This window comes from Rhea pennata, chromosome 20 (genome assembly GCF_028389875.1).
Source record: "Rhea pennata isolate bPtePen1 chromosome 20, bPtePen1.pri, whole genome shotgun sequence".
In the NCBI taxonomy this organism is placed as follows: domain Eukaryota; kingdom Metazoa; phylum Chordata; class Aves; order Rheiformes; family Rheidae; genus Rhea; species Rhea pennata.
In genome coordinates this window covers 5467078-5481193 of record NC_084682.1, presented here as the reverse complement: position 1 = coordinate 5481193, position 14116 = coordinate 5467078, and the positions used below count along the sequence as shown (strand labels likewise).

Below are 14116 nucleotides of genomic sequence, written 5' to 3'. Positions count from 1 at the left end.
AGCCAGATTGAACTTTCTAATATTATGATATTCAAATAATTTTAATCTGCTCGACGCTTCCCCAGGCATGTACCTGGACTGCTAATGAGAGGCCGCCTTAAACGGTTGTTGATTTTAAGACAAAGCAAACAATCGATCTGCGGAGGCTTCTGAAGCTTTGTCGAAGGCGAGGGCCGCCTCCTCTCTCCCTAATATATTTTTAAGTGCCGACTTTGGCTTCACGACTGACAGTGCGCAGCCCCGCAGGGAGGGAGCTGGGTGCCGAGCCCCGAGCTGGCCTGTCCCGCGTCTCCCTAGCGGCACAACGGGGCCGCCCAGCCCGCGGCCTCCCCGTGGCTGCTCGGGGCCTCGTGGGCAGGCGATGCCCCAGGCCCGCCGTGGGGCGGCGGTGGGGAGCAGCCTGCAGCCCCCCGAGCCCCTGCACCCGTGCGATGGGAGCGACGTGGCGAGGCCGGGGCTGGGGCTCTGCACCCTGCCGTTTGCCTCCCCTGCTCCGCGGGGGCTTTTCCAGCGCGATCTATTAGTGTGCAGTTAGTGGGAGAGGAGTTCATTTTGCCACTTAACATTTCATGGATAATTAATTATTCTTCATGTTCCCGATGAAAAGCAAAAGCAGGTATGGGCTGTTCAAAGGCTGCTCAAATCCTGGGAAATGGGTGAATTATTCACAGCATCAAAGGCAGGGGAAGGCAGGCTGCCGTAATGGAGCCCCGCGCAGCGCCCGGCCCGGGGGGGGCCGCGCAGCCGCAGCTCTGCCACAGCACCGCCACGCTCCCAGCGCCCTGGGCCCGTGGGCGCTGGGCTCATCCCTGTGCCGAGACCTGCTGAATTCGGTGCATTAGTGATTCTCAGTGAGAAGGCACCGGAGGGGAGCCCGGGCTTCACCCACGTGTGATGCCGAAAGCAGGGTGCCCCCGATGCAAAGCTGGACCCTGATTTTGTGCAGGGTGTCGAAGCCTCCTGGGAGGCACCGGCAGCAGCTGGCGGGCTGGGAGCTGGGCATCGGGAAGGCAGGACGGCCAGGGCAGGAGAGGGCACCCGGCGGGGACCGGGGCTGGCCAATAACCAATATTAGGGAAAGCGCCGGAGTCAGCCGAGCCGGCGAGCACGGGGGGCTGGCGCAGCCCAGCCGCGAGCGATCTGCGGCACAAAGCGTGCCGATACAAGGAGGCGGCGGCGCGCGGCGGGGGGGGGGTGGCAGTGCAAAGCAGGTTTACATATGCGCACGGAGACAGCGGCTTCAGCGCTTCCCCGCGCTGCCATCGCCGCGCCGGGGATGGGCCACGAGTGCATGCGGCCCGTGCACGGGGGGGGCATCCCGCATGGTGCAGCGCCATGCTTGTCTTGCACAAGGACATGCCTTGCACGAGGATGCTGTGCACACCTTGCACGAGGCTGCTGTGCACACTCTACTTGCCCTGTACGAGGTTGCTGTGCACGCCTTGCACACCGACACTGCTGCGTCCAGCCCTGTCCCACCCTGGCTGCCTCCTCCTGCTGCCCCATCGCAGTTTTTGCAGGTGTTTGCACAGAGCCTGTGGCACCCCAGCGAGCTGGCCGGGCAGCCCAGCCAGCGACCCCCTCCCCGGCCCCAGCACGGCACTTACGGACCTGTCGAGAGAGCCGGGCTGCCTCATAAATTACCAGAGATTAGCAGGTGGGATGGCACAATAAATGATGATATTTAACATTTTGTAATAACAACAATTAACCGGTAAATAATGTCTTTTACACCATGAAAGACAGAGTAAATTAATTCCTCTAATTAGCTGTCAGGCAGCGCCGGGGAGAGGCGAGGTGCCGGGGTCGGGCCTCTCGCCGCCCTGCCCCGCCGCGCTGCGGCCGGCGGCTCCTGTCCCCGCGCTCTTCAGCCCGCTGCCGCCGCCGTGCACCGCCTTGGTTTTCCCCAAAGCGGGTGGCAGAGCCCCACTGCGGCCCCGACGGACCTACCCCCTCGGCGCATTAACCACTCCTTAACCGGGGGCACGCGGGGAGACGCGCGGCGCCTCTGAGCACGCTGGGCTCCTCGATGCTCCGGAGGGCCCTAAATCACAGCTATCTCCCAGAAAAAAATGGCAACAAAATAGTTTATGGACGTAATAAATTGCGACGGAGGAAAAAATGTTTCCCTTGAAACAAGCTGCGCGGTTTCCAATCTGCACACAAATGGGCCTTCGCGGCGCGCGGGAGCGTTACAAACAGCCCCTCGTCCTGCCGTAACGAGAACAGACAACAAAACGGTGGGGAGGGAAAGTGGAATTTATTGAAAACAATTTTCCATCACATTTATCCCGCCCACTCGCTCCTGCCGCTGCCGCGCTGCCTCTCGGCGCCGGGCACGCGCGCGGGGCGACTCTGGCACGCCGAGACGCGGCCGGGGTGGGGGGGGGAGCGCGGGAACGGGGCTGAGCCAGGAACCCTGCACGGAGCTGGAGGGCGGCCAGGCCTGGCCGAGGCTGGCGCGGCTCCCGGCAGCCCCGGCCGGACTCTGCCCCGGCCCTCCCCTCGGCCGGGCCCGCGGGGACGCGAGGACGAGCCATGGCGGCGGCAGCGGCGAGCGAGCCCCGCGCGGCCTGCTACGACGCCATCGTCATCGGCGCCGGCATCCAGGGCTCCTTCGCCGCCTACCACCTGGCCGAGCGGGGCCGGGACACCCTCCTGCTGGAGCAGGTAGCCCGGACGCCTGGGCCCCCACCACCACCACCCCCCCCGCCTGCACCGTTTTGCTGAGTCAGCGATTCGCGGGGCTGCCCCCCACCCTGCTCACGACCCCCCCCCCTTCCCCCCCCATCTCCCGGCAGTTCCTCCTGCCCCACTCGCGGGGCAGCTCGCACGGGCAGAGCCGCATCATCCGCAGCGCCTACCCGCAGGAGCACTACGCCCGCCTGATGCCCGAGAGCTACCGCCTCTGGCAACGCCTCGAGGCCCGCACCGGCACCTGCCTCTACAGGTGACGGCCCCCCCGGGGGCTGCGGGCCCGGCCCGGCCCGGCGACGGTGCTCCGCGGCGGAGCTTCCTTCGTGGTGTGGCGCCGTGCCTCAGTTTCCCCCCACACACACACACCCCACGGGGGAGAGGGCATCGGGGGTACCACGAGGTGGGGCGTGGGGGTGTCCAGGGTGCGGGGGCATTCGGGGCACGGGGGTGTCCGGGGCTCCGCAGGGGTGTCCGGGCACGGGGGTGTCCGGGCGCGGGGGTGTCTGGGGCTCCGCGGGGGTGTGCGGGTGCGGGGGTGTCCGGGCGCGGGGGTGTCCGGGCCGCCGCGGGGGTGTCCGGGGCTCCGCGGGGGTGTCCGCGGGGGCGCGGCTGACGCGGCGGCGGGCGCAGGCGGACGGGGCTGCTGGTGCTGGGCGCCGCCGGGGAGCCGCAGTTCGAGCGGTGGCGGCGGGCGGCGGCGCGGCCCCGCGGCCCCGCCGAGCAGCTCGACGGCGCCGCCCGCGCCCGCCGCTTCCCCGGGCTGCGGCCCCGCGACGGCGAAGCGGCGCTGTGGGACGGCGCGGCCGGGGTGCTCCACGCGGACCGGGCGCTGCGGGCCGTGCAGGTGGGCAGCGCTCCCCCCCCCCCCCCCGACGACCCCCATCTCCCGGCCCGGCCGCCCCCTCCGCGCCGACTCGCCCCGTCCCCCCGCAGGAGCTGTTCCGCCGGAGCGGCGGCACGCTGCGCGACGGCGAGAAGGTGCTGGGCATCGAGCCCGGCGCCCTGCTCACCGTGAGCACCGCGGCCGGGCTCTACCGCGCCCCCCGGCTCGTCATCGCGGCCGGCGCCTGGAGCAGCCAGCTGCTGGAGCCGCTCGGCCTCCGGCTGCCGCTGCAGGTAAGCGGCGGCGGGGAGGGGAGGGGGCTGGGGGGGGGGGGCGCCGGGCCGCCGCCTGAGCCCCCTCCCCGCCGCCCGCAGCCCCTGCGCGTCCACGTCTGCTACTGGAAGGAGAAAGTGCCCGGGAGCTACGGCGTCGAGCGGCCCTTCCCCTGCTTCATGGCGCTGGGGCTGCCCCAGGTGCCCCACGACATCTACGGGCTGCCCGCCTGCGAGTACCCGGGGCTCGTCAAGGTGAGCGGGACCAGGGGCAGGGGAGGCGCCGCGGGGACCAGCTCCCCCTCCTCGACCCACCGCCCCCCGCCTCCCCTCCAGGTGTGCTACCACCACGGCAGTCCCGTGGACCCCGACCAGCGCGACCGCCCGGTGCCGGGCGATCGCCGCCTCGACGTGGCCCTGCTGCGCCGCTTCGTCGCCAGCTACCTGCCGGGGCTGGAGCCCGAGCCGGCCCTGCTGGAGACCTGCCTCTACACGGTGAGGGGCCGGCCGGGGCCCAGGCGTCCGGGCTCCCTGCCCCTCCCCCCGGGGCTGGCGGAGCGCCAGGCTTCTCCTCCCACCCCGACGTGGACCTTGATATCCCTTCTTCCCCCTTCTTGGAGTTGGGGAGGGCCCAGGAGTCCTGGCTCACAGCCCCTCCCCCTCCCACTGGACCTTGTTACCCGCCCCCCGCCGCCCTGCTCGGAGCTCGTGGGAACCCAGGCGTCCCGGGGGGGGGGGGGGTTGGGGCGTCCGGGGCTCCCAGGCTCCCCCCTCCCCTTGGTGCTAGGAGAGGACCCAGGCGTCCTGGCAGGGCGCACGGGGCGGCAGCACCCCTCGCCCGCTGCCCCGGGGCCCTCACGCCAGGGTGTCCCCAGAACACCCCGGACGGAGACTTCATCCTGGACCGGCACCCCAAGCACAGCAACATCGTCATCGGAGCCGGCTTCTCAGGTAGGCGGGGGGCACGGGCGCCCCGCGGCCCCGGGGCCGCCTGCGCCCACTCGCGCCTGGCCCTCTCCTCCCCGCAGGCCACGGCTTCAAGCTGGCGCCGGTGGTGGGGAAGCTGCTGTGCGAGCTCAGCCTGGGCGAGGAGCCGTCCTACAGCACGGCGCCCTTCAGCATCAGCCGCTTCCCCGGCGCGCTCCGGGCCGCGCTGTAGGTCCGGGGAGGCGGCCGTGCCTGGAGCGGGGCATCCCGGCATCCCTGCACCCCACCTCCCTGCACCCCCTCATCCCGCATCGCGGCACCTCGGCAGCGCCACGCCGCTGCGCCCAGCCGCCCGGCGCCCCCGCACCGCAGCTCCCCGGCCTCGCAGCGCGCCCGCGTGCCGCCCGCCCGCCCGCCTCTCCGCTGCTCCGCATCCCGGCATCCCTCGTGCTGCGCGGCGCCGGGGCCGGCCCTGCCGAGCGCCCGCTCCCACGAAGCGAATTAAGGAGCTTTGTCAGCCGCGCGAGATGGAGCTCGTACAGCACGCAGAGACACACTCGCTTAGGAGTCAACTTAAATGTTTTAATGTTAAATGTGCCATTTTATTATCATTAGATCGCTCCCACTTAATGAAAGCGCGTTAGCGCAGCGCGGCATTTTATGGCGGCGCGCGCTGAGCTTGGCCCATTTGTTTCAAAGAGATGGGGGGGGAGGAGCAGAACAGCCTGGCCTGGTTTCTGGGGGTCCCTGGGGTGCAGGGGGTCCCCGGGGCTGGAGGAGGGCCCGGGGGGGGGGTGCGGGGCGCTCCGAGCACCCGGCGTGGGGCAGGTCCGGCGGCCCCGTGGGGTGCAGGGGTGGGGGCCGAGCCTCTCCGCGAGCCCCCAGCTCGCCGCATGCCGTGCGGGGCCCCGGCGGCACCAATCCGCGGCTCCTCTGCCTTGGCCTCGCTTTAAATAATTAACGCCGGCAGCCAGAGGGCCCCCATTCCCCGCTACTAATCTGCATATTTATGAAGATTTATAAACGACTCGGCGCCCGTGCCAGCGCCGGCACCCGCAGAGCCATGGCTCGGCCCCGGCCCCGTGCCTGTCCGGCCCGCGGGCGCCCGGCGGAGCGCCCCGGCACGCGCAGCACGCACGAGCCGCCCTCCCCAGCCATAAATGACATTTATTTTCATACTGAAAGAAAACGGATAGGAAAAGACGCACAGCTGAACTAGTGCAAAACCCAGAGAGAGCCGGGGAGGGGGCCGGGCAGCGTCGCCCTGCACGGTCCACGCCGCCGGCGCCCCGGGCAGCACACAGAGCCCGGCCGCGGAGCGGCGTCTTTGGCTCAACTAAAAGGTAACGGGGAAATTAAGAGCAGGGGCCGGCGGTGGGCCGGGAGCCCGGGGGCTGCTGGGGAGGGGGCTTAAGTTATAAAATAAGGAGACAGCAGGCACTGAGGAACCAACCGGGGGGCGCAGCAGCCCTGCGAGCAGCGGGGCTCCGTCCGCCGCGGCGCCGGGCTGCAGCGGCCGGGCCGGGGCGCGCGGAGGGGCCGGCGCGGCGGCGCCGCGCGGCCGGGGGACGGGAGCGGGCTGGAGGCGAACATTTTCCACCGTGCGAAAGAAATACGGCCCACGCGGGGCGGTTTTGCGGGGCGCCGGGCGGCAATTCCCGCGGCGCCGGTGGGGGGGTATTCCTGGGGCCGTGGAAAATGCCGGCGGGCGGCCGGCGCCCCGGGGCTACGCTGAGGTCTCGGCGGCCCTGCCCTCGGCGTCGCTGTCGCTCGCGTAGCTCCGGGAGGAGCGCTTGGACCTGCGCGCGCTTCCCAAGGCGTCCTGCTCCTCGTCCCATCTGTCGCAGGCGAAGGCTCTGCGGGAGCCCGGCGGGCTGCGCGGGAGACACGGGGAGGGGGGTGAGCGCGCGGCAGCGCCGCCGCCCCGCTGCGGCCCTCCCCGCCCCCCGCGCCGGCGGCTGCCTCGGCCAGGCCTCCTCAGCCTCCTGCTCTCGAGATATTTTTGGGACGCTTCGGCGCGATTTCCTCCTCCCCGGGCTGCGCCGAGCCCGTCACCTGCAAGGAAGCTGCGGCGTGCGGAGGCTGCTGCAAACCCGCGGCGCCCGGCGCCGTCCCGGCCCGGCAGCCGGGCCGCCAGCGGGGAAAACGCCGCGCTCGGGCTGCGAGGAAGCAGCCCCTGGGAACGGGTCGCACGCGCTGGCAGGCGCCGCCGCCGCGGCTCGCGGGCATCGCAAAGCGCGGCTGGGCCGCGGCGCCGAGCGCCCGGGCTTCGGGGCGCCGGGCGGGCAGGAGCGCCCGGCCCGAGGCGGCAGAGCGACTGGGCACTTCCCCTGCCCCAAAGGCCTGGCGGGCGGCCCGTGCCGGCGCAGAGGCGCGAGTCCTGCCCCCCGCGCCGGCGCCGCGAGTCCTGCCCCCCGCGCCGGCGCCGCGGGCGCGTGACGGCCGGGGCTGCAATCCAGCAGCCGCAAAGGCCTTTTCCCTCCCGCCGCCCGTCTCCCATCCAAGCCCTTGGAACGGTTTCATGCACTATGAAACTGCTGCCAGGGAAGGCGGCGATGCCAGCGCACGCCTCCGCCACCCCCGGAGCGGCCCGGCCGCGGCCGGCGGGGACAGCGCGCTGCCCAGGGGCACACGGACACATGCCACGTGCCACCGGACGAGACCCTGCACCCGGGTCTCCGTGCCACGCTCGGGTCCGTCGGCACCAGGCATCCACAGGGAGCGCCGTGCCCCGCGGGGACCCGCTCCGGTCCCGCGGAGCCCCGGCCCGGCTACTCACCCGTCGCCTCCGGGACCCGGCTCCGCCGGCCCCCCCCGGTTACACACTGCAAGGGATGCGGGTTAGTACCGGAGACGCGTGCGGGGGCGCCCGGCCCGGCGGAGACGCGGCGCCGGCAGCCCGCCTCGGAGCGGCTGCTCCCGCCACTTCCCGAGACGTCGACAGGGCGGCCGGGGAGCCGGGAAGGGACCCGCGCTCCGGCCCGTCCGTCCTCCGCTCCGCCAGGGAAGGTGTGAGCGGATAAAAGCCGCCGGCGCCCGGTGCTCCCGCTGCGGCCGCGCCGGCAGGCGGCATCGTCGCCGGAGCCCGGCTGAGGGTAGCGCTCGGAGCCGTCCGTGCGTCTGTCCGTGCATCCGTGCGTCCGGGGGAGGGGGGGGGCCGCGTGCCGGGGCCGGGCGCGGGTTAGGGGCGAGCGGTTAGTGGCACGCGGGGCTCATGCTGCACGGCACACACCGCTCCCACCTCCTGCCTCAGTCGCTCTCGGGCCGGTACAGGTACTTCATCATCAGGCTGTCGACCTGCTTCTTCCGCTTCTTCTCCTCCTTCTTCTCCTGGCCGGAGCGCCCCGCTCCCGCGGCCGGGCCCGGCTTCCCGGGGCCCTTCTTGACGCTGGAGTTGCTCCGGTAGGAGATGGTGGAGCCGGAGGAGGACTCGGACGACGATTCGGAGGAGGACTCGGAGGAGGACTCCGATTCCGACGGCTGCTTCTTCTTCTTCTTGCCTTTCTTCTTGGCCTTCTTGGCACGCTTCTTGGAGCTCTTCCTCTTCCGCCCCTCTTCCTCGGAGGACTCCGCGGAGCTGCCCCCGTGCCGGCCCTTGCCGCGGGGCGGCCGGCAGAAGTCGAGGGCGGAGGCGGAGCGGCGGAGGCCGCCGTCGGGGCGGTCGGTGGTGCGCGGCAGGACGGCGCTGCGGGCGCTCCGCACGCTCCTGCCGTCCTCCTCCTCCTCCTCTTCCTCCTCGGAGCCGGGGCAGGAGCGCGCCGCCCCGAGGGGCCGGTAGCTGAGCACCTCCTCGATGGCGGCCTCCAGGTCGGGGTCGAGGTAGGAGCGGGGCCCGGCGGCGGGGCGGCCGGCGGCTGCGGCGCTGCGCGGCCGCGGCGGCACGGAGAAGCTGCGCCCCAGCGGCGGCGGGCTGCAGGGCGAGCGGGCGCCGCCGCCGTCGTCCGCCTCGTCCAGGCGGCTCCGGGCCAGCGAGAGCCGCGAGTCGGCGCGGCGGCTCCGCAAGCTGCCCGGGCTGGAGAGGGCGAAGCTCAGCGTCGAGCCGCCGCCGTCGTCGTCGCCGCCGTCGTCGTCCGGGCCGCGCCACGAGGCCGAGGACGCCCGGCTCACCGGGGCGGACAGGGCGGAGGCTTTGCCCACGTCGCTGGCCGAGAGGGACCAGCGCTTCTGCAGCCCCTCGCGAGCCCGGCTGCTGGCCTCGGCGAACGCCCGCGCCACGGCGGACGCCCGGTCGCCGGGCTCGGCCTCCCGCCGGGCGCCGCGCCGCGGCCGCTCGGGCGACGCCGGCCGCTCGCCCAGCGCGGAGAAGAGCGTCCGCTCGTCCCCGCGGCCGCCGATGGAGTCCTTGAGGCCGCCGCGCTTGCGGTAGCTGAGGCAGCTCGCCGCCGACGCCGGCCGCTCCTCGGCCTCGCCGCCGTCCTTCCCGTCCCTGCGCGCGCCGGCACCGGCGCCGGACGGGAAAGACGGAGGTGAGCGGGAGCCGGCGCGCGCCGTGGCACGGCACGGCACAGCACGGCACGGCACGGCACGGCACGGCACAGCGCGGCACGCTAAATAATTTGCATCAGCGGAAAATAGCTGCACGGCTAATGCCGTGCAAATCGGGGCCCTGCGCTAGCCCGCGGCTCCGATGCCCCCGCAAAGCGCCGCGCTCAATTTACTCCGTTGCCGGCTACCCGGAGCCGCAGTGTTTGACTCCCGGCTTCAGGGAAGGCGGCGTTATCTCCCATAGCAGAACGTTTTACATCCGCTCCGCTGAGCAAATTAAACCGATTAAGAGCGAGCGGCTCGGCCCTTGCCCCCGCTCGGCAGGGCAGGGGGAGCCCCCCGGGACTCCCGCCGCCCCGGCAGCCAGCCGGCGCTGCCGGAAAGCCACCGCGCTCGCCGGGCCCCCCCGGCCCAAGCAGGGGCGGCCGCTCTGTGTGGCTGCAGCTCGCCGCGGAGGAGGAGGAGGAGGAGGAGGGCTGCGTCCCGGCCCCGAGCCCCGGCCCCGAGCCCCCGCCGCCGCTCGCGCCCCACCGACCTGCCGCTCTTCGGGCTGCCGTCGTCCGAGACCGCTTTGGAGGAGCCTTTGCTCTTGGAGAGCCACGACTTCACCCCATCCACCCGCTCCTCCAGCTCCGAGTCGGCGTCCGAGTCGCCGTCGCTGCGAGGGGAGAGAGCCGAGGCGGGAGAAGGCGAGAGGTGAGGCCGGGCGGGCTGCCGAAACGGCCCGGCGGCAGCGCGGCGCGCGGGGAGGGAAACGAGCGGGTTCGGTTTATAGGCCTCCGTCGAGCGCAAAGTTAGAGCGGGGAAGAGCCGCGCTGACGTCCCCGGGTAAACAGGCGTTTAGCAGGCAGAACGGGAACGACTCCGCGCGGCGGGCGCGCGAGCGCGGCCGGCAGATTTACGGCCCCGCCGCGACGGCGAGCTCCTGATTTACGTGCGCACATAAAAAAAAAAGAAAAAAAAAGCCCTATCTGGCTTAAAACATCTAATTTATAACGGCGGTTCGCAGCCATATTGATTGCCTTTAGAAAGAAGGTGCCGTACGCATTGCAAAATCCATTTCTCCACGTTAAAAGCATCCCCGTATAAATCTCCGCTAATACATAACTCCTTACTGCTTTCATTAGGGTTATCGCAATAACAGCTGTATCTATAAGGAAATCGAAGCGTTATTTTTCCCCTCCCGACTCTGCCTCGCTGCCCACCGCCGGCTGCCGAGCGCGGCGCGCGCTCCCGCCGGGCCGCCGATGTGTAATGTCGCCGTAAACGGGCGTTTTATCCGCCTGGCCTCGGGCTTATTCCGAGAAGGGGCTATTAGAGACCCTGCGTATGAAGCCTGCTCGTTAAATTCAAAGCAACGAGAGCCGCGCTTCATCCCGCCCCCCTCCCTCCCCTGCAGTACCCCCAGGCCACGCTCGGCTTTCCCCCCTGTTAATAAAAAAATAAATAAAATAAATTAAAAAAAAAAACAACGAGCCCCATAAACAAACTCCAGGAGCAGCTGAGGTTTTAAATCGTCGGGATTAAACTCCACGTCAAACGTGATTTATGTCCGGACGCGAGTGCCATTAGTTAACCGGGATCCGAATCGCGGGGGAGCGAACAACGCAGCGTCGGCGGCGGGGGTGTTAACCGCGCGTGGCGAGAGGGCTCCCGCGGCCCCGCATCGCCGCCGCGCGCGATTACAGCCGCCGCTAACCGCGACAGAGCCTCTCGAAAGCGCCCGGCGGCCCCTCGCCGGGGCAGGGCCGCGGCGGCGGCGGCGGCGGCGGCGCGGGAGGGAGGGAGGGAGGGAGGCGGGATGCGGTTAGCGCCCGCCGGGGCGGTTAGACGGCGCGGAGGGAGGCGGGCGAGCGGCATGCCGGGCCCGCGCGGGGTTAGCGGAGGGGGCGGAAGGAAAGAGGAGCTCCTCACAGTTTATTCTTTCTTTTCTGATATTTTGTCACCATGTCCTGCAAACTGGGAAAGGCGGGGAGGAGGGTGGGGAGGGAGAAAACACAACAGAAAAGAAATCAAATGAACTTAAAAAGAGACCAAACGGGAGGGAAATGGGGGGGGGCAACCTCAAGGGCCCAGGGTGGGCGGCTGGCGAGGATGACGAGGATGGAGAGGAAGGCTGAGCGCCCGACACCCCCGATGCGGGGCTGCATCCCCACGTCCCCGGCCCCCCACCGCCATCCCCGCTCCCCAGGGTCCCCGGGGTTGGTTGCAGCCGCCGGCACGGCCGGGACCGCTCGGCAGCACCCCGGCTGCCGGGGGCTCCGCATGAGCGGGCAAAGCCGCGCAGGGAGGGGGGGGGACAGACAGACGGACGGCCCGCGTCCTGCTGGGCCCCGCGCCGGGAAGGCCGCGGCGTGCTCACCTGTTGATGAGGTCCTCGTTGCTGTCGCTCTCCATCTCGTCCTCGATGGCAGCCTGCAGGTCCCCGATGCGCTTGAAGGCCAGCTTCAGGTCCGACTGCAGGCTCTGGTTGGCGGCCTCCAAGCTCTCCAGGTCCATCTCCTGCGGGCACGCGGCGGGCTGAGCGCGGGGCGCGCGCCCCACAACCCCCCGCCCCCCGCTCCCTCCTCGGAAAGGGGAGCCCGGCGCCCGGCCGGAGAGGCACCCGGCCGCCGGGGTCCCTCACCAGCTCGTGCTTCTTGCGGCTGGCCTCCGCCTCCTTCTTGGCCAGCTCGCCCATCTCCTCCTTGACGTCGCGGAGCTGCCGCTGCAGCCGCTTGTTCTGCTCCTTCTCGCGGCTCTCGGCGGCCGCCCGCTGGTCCCGCTCCTCCGTCAGCTTCTCCAGGTTCTCCTTGAGGCGCGTGGCCAGGCTCTGCGGAGCGGGGAGCCCGTGGGGCGGCCTGCCCACCCCCCAGCCCCCCACCCGGAGGACCCAGGCGGCCGGGTCCCCGCCGCGGCGGGTGCCCCCGGCGGGATTCACCGGCGCGCCGGCTCGGTGCGGGCACCGCGGCGCCCAGCCGAGCGCTAATGCGAGGAGCGACGCCGGCACCGTGAATTTGCATGAGAGGCCTGGGAGGAGGAGGAGGAGGAGGAGGAGGGGGAGAGATGTGTCGCTGGTAGAAACCCCCCCCGGGCCAGAGAAGGGGCAGAACAATCGCCGGGGCTTTGGTGAATTGGAAAAATAGATTTAACTTTGTGTGAAGTAATTACAGCATGTAATGTAGGGAAAAAATAGCTTCCATTCTCCAGCAGCCGCTGAGCCAGGCACTGCATATTTATGGCCCCGGCAGAGAGAGAGAGGGAAGGGAAATAACAGCTAGGAAAATATTAAGAGGAGAGCTAAGCTGCTCAGCTCCCTCGGCAGAGAACTGCAAAGGCAGAATATAAAGCAGGCTGCGTTTAGCGGGGCCGGGAGAGTCTATAATTTTGCTAAGTCGATGCGGGGAAATAGCAGTACTTTGCCAGGCTGGACGGCGGATTATTGTTATCAGCGCTCGCGGGGAGCGTTCCCTGGGAGGCCGCCGGCGGGCAGAGCGGTGCCGCAGCGCGGGGGCTCGGGGCAGCGCTCAGCACCGCCAAGGGCAGGGACGGAGGGATGGGGACGGATGCAGAGGACCGCCCTGGCCAGCGCCGTGTCCCGCCGCCCTCCCGCGGCCCCTCCGCGGGGACCGCCAGGAGCCGCGGGGCCCCGACGCGCTCGGTCCCGCGCGACGCCCACCTCCAGCCGCTTGACTTGCGTCCGCTCGAACTCCAGCCTCGTCTCCAGCTCGCGGATCTTGGCCTCCTGCCGGCTCACCAAGGACTTGTCCACCATGGACTGCTCGAGGAACTCCAGCTGGCTCTGCAGCCCTTGCAGCTGGGGACGGGGCAGCGTCAGCACGGTGCTGGGCGCTGCCGGAGCGGCGTCGCACCCGGAGCCGCGCGCGTGATGCTCCTGCCCTGCTACGCCAGCTCGGAGCAAACCCCACCCGCGGCACGGACACCTCCCGGGACAGCCCTGCTCCGTCCCGGCACAGCCCCGGGAGCAGTGCCCAAGGCACTCTGGCATCACCCACACGTGGGCCCCACGAAGCAGGATTTGGGGCGCTCGCCCTGCTCCAAGCTTTCCTCGGGGTCCGAGTGCTTTGCAAGCTCGAGGCTGGCACCAGCACCACCCACCTTCTCCTGCAGCTCCTGCTTCTCTTTGTTGACCTCCTCCAGCTGCGCCTGGAGGTCGTTCATCTGCGCCAGGTCCCGGGAAGCCTGCGGGGCAAAGCGGGGGCCGTCAGCGGAGGCCGCGCGGGACGGGCCGCTCTCCCCCCAGCCCCGGGGGAGCCAGCGCAGGCAGCACCCCGTGTGCGGAGCTGGAGGGAGCTGGGCTCCAAGCGGGGCGTTACGGGGCCTGGGGCTGCCGCGGCCACGGTCCCCCCTCACCTGGGCCACGGCCGCCTTGTGCTTCTTCATCAGCTCATTCATGTCCTCCTGGTCCTCCTCCAGGCGACTCTGCACCTCGTTCTTCTCCCGCTGCAGCCGGCTCAGCTGCTCTTCCAGCTGCAAGAGGGGAGCAGGCTGCATCTCGCCTCGCCGCCGCGGTGCCGCAGCCAGGCTCCCCGCTCCCGGGCTCTGCGCCGCGCTGTCCCCGCGGAGCTGGGGACCACTGAGCCGCCCAAGCAAGACCTCCCAGAAGAGCCCCAAACAGCCTGGGCTCCCCACTGCTGGCGTGCGCAGCACCGGCCGGGGCGCGTGGGCACGTCCCCGTCGCGAACGGGCTTACGGCTGCTTTGGCCTTGGAGAGGTCGTCGATCTGCAAGTGGAGGTCTTCGATTTCCACCTCCATGGACTTGCGGGCTTTGACGGCGGCTGCGCAGGTGAACTCCGACTCCTCGAGCTGCAGGGAGCAGAGTCAGCGCCTGGCTCTGCACTGAGAGCGTTGCGGGGCCACAGGGCACAGGGGACGCCCCGGGGACCTCCGGGGATGCAGCAGCTCGGGCTG

At 70.3% G+C, this 14116-nt stretch overlaps 2 protein-coding genes across 10 annotated transcripts in view; one reads left to right on the top strand and one right to left on the bottom strand.

The window, feature by feature from the left end:
- The first annotated feature begins 2427 nt into the window (after positions 1 to 2427).
- PIPOX (pipecolic acid and sarcosine oxidase) lies at positions 2428 to 5123 on the top strand. Its single transcript, XM_062592593.1, has 8 exons — positions 2428 to 2670; positions 2802 to 2950; positions 3328 to 3541; positions 3631 to 3813; positions 3895 to 4047; positions 4129 to 4287; positions 4668 to 4743; positions 4821 to 5123. Exons 1-8 carry the CDS (start codon positions 2539 to 2541, stop codon positions 4949 to 4951), a joined length of 1197 nt encoding a protein of 398 aa, XP_062448577.1. The 5' UTR covers positions 2428 to 2538; the 3' UTR covers positions 4952 to 5123.
- A 157-nt stretch (positions 5124 to 5280) lies between these two features.
- The window catches only part of MYO18A (myosin XVIIIA), a 30999-nt gene continuing 22163 nt past the window's right edge, over positions 5281 to 14116 (bottom strand). For 8 of the 9 annotated variants that reach the window (XM_062592592.1, XM_062592584.1, XM_062592586.1 and 5 more), the window contains 10 exons: positions 13898 to 14011; positions 13558 to 13674; positions 13303 to 13386; positions 12863 to 13000; positions 11831 to 12016; positions 11567 to 11706; positions 11119 to 11163; positions 9740 to 9862; positions 7961 to 9145; positions 6505 to 6593 (listed from right to left, as the gene is read on the bottom strand). In XM_062592592.1, coding sequence (XP_062448576.1) covers positions 7969 to 9145; positions 9740 to 9862; positions 11119 to 11163; positions 11567 to 11706; positions 11831 to 12016; positions 12863 to 13000; positions 13303 to 13386; positions 13558 to 13674; positions 13898 to 14011 — 2124 coding nt within the window. In that variant the 3' untranslated portion in view covers positions 6505 to 6593; positions 7961 to 7968. Of the gene's footprint in view, positions 6594 to 7960; positions 9146 to 9739; positions 9863 to 11118; positions 11164 to 11566; positions 11707 to 11830; positions 12017 to 12862; positions 13001 to 13302; positions 13387 to 13557; positions 13675 to 13897; positions 14012 to 14116 lie in introns of all 9 variants that reach the window. The other variant, XM_062592590.1, reaches the window with a different exon arrangement.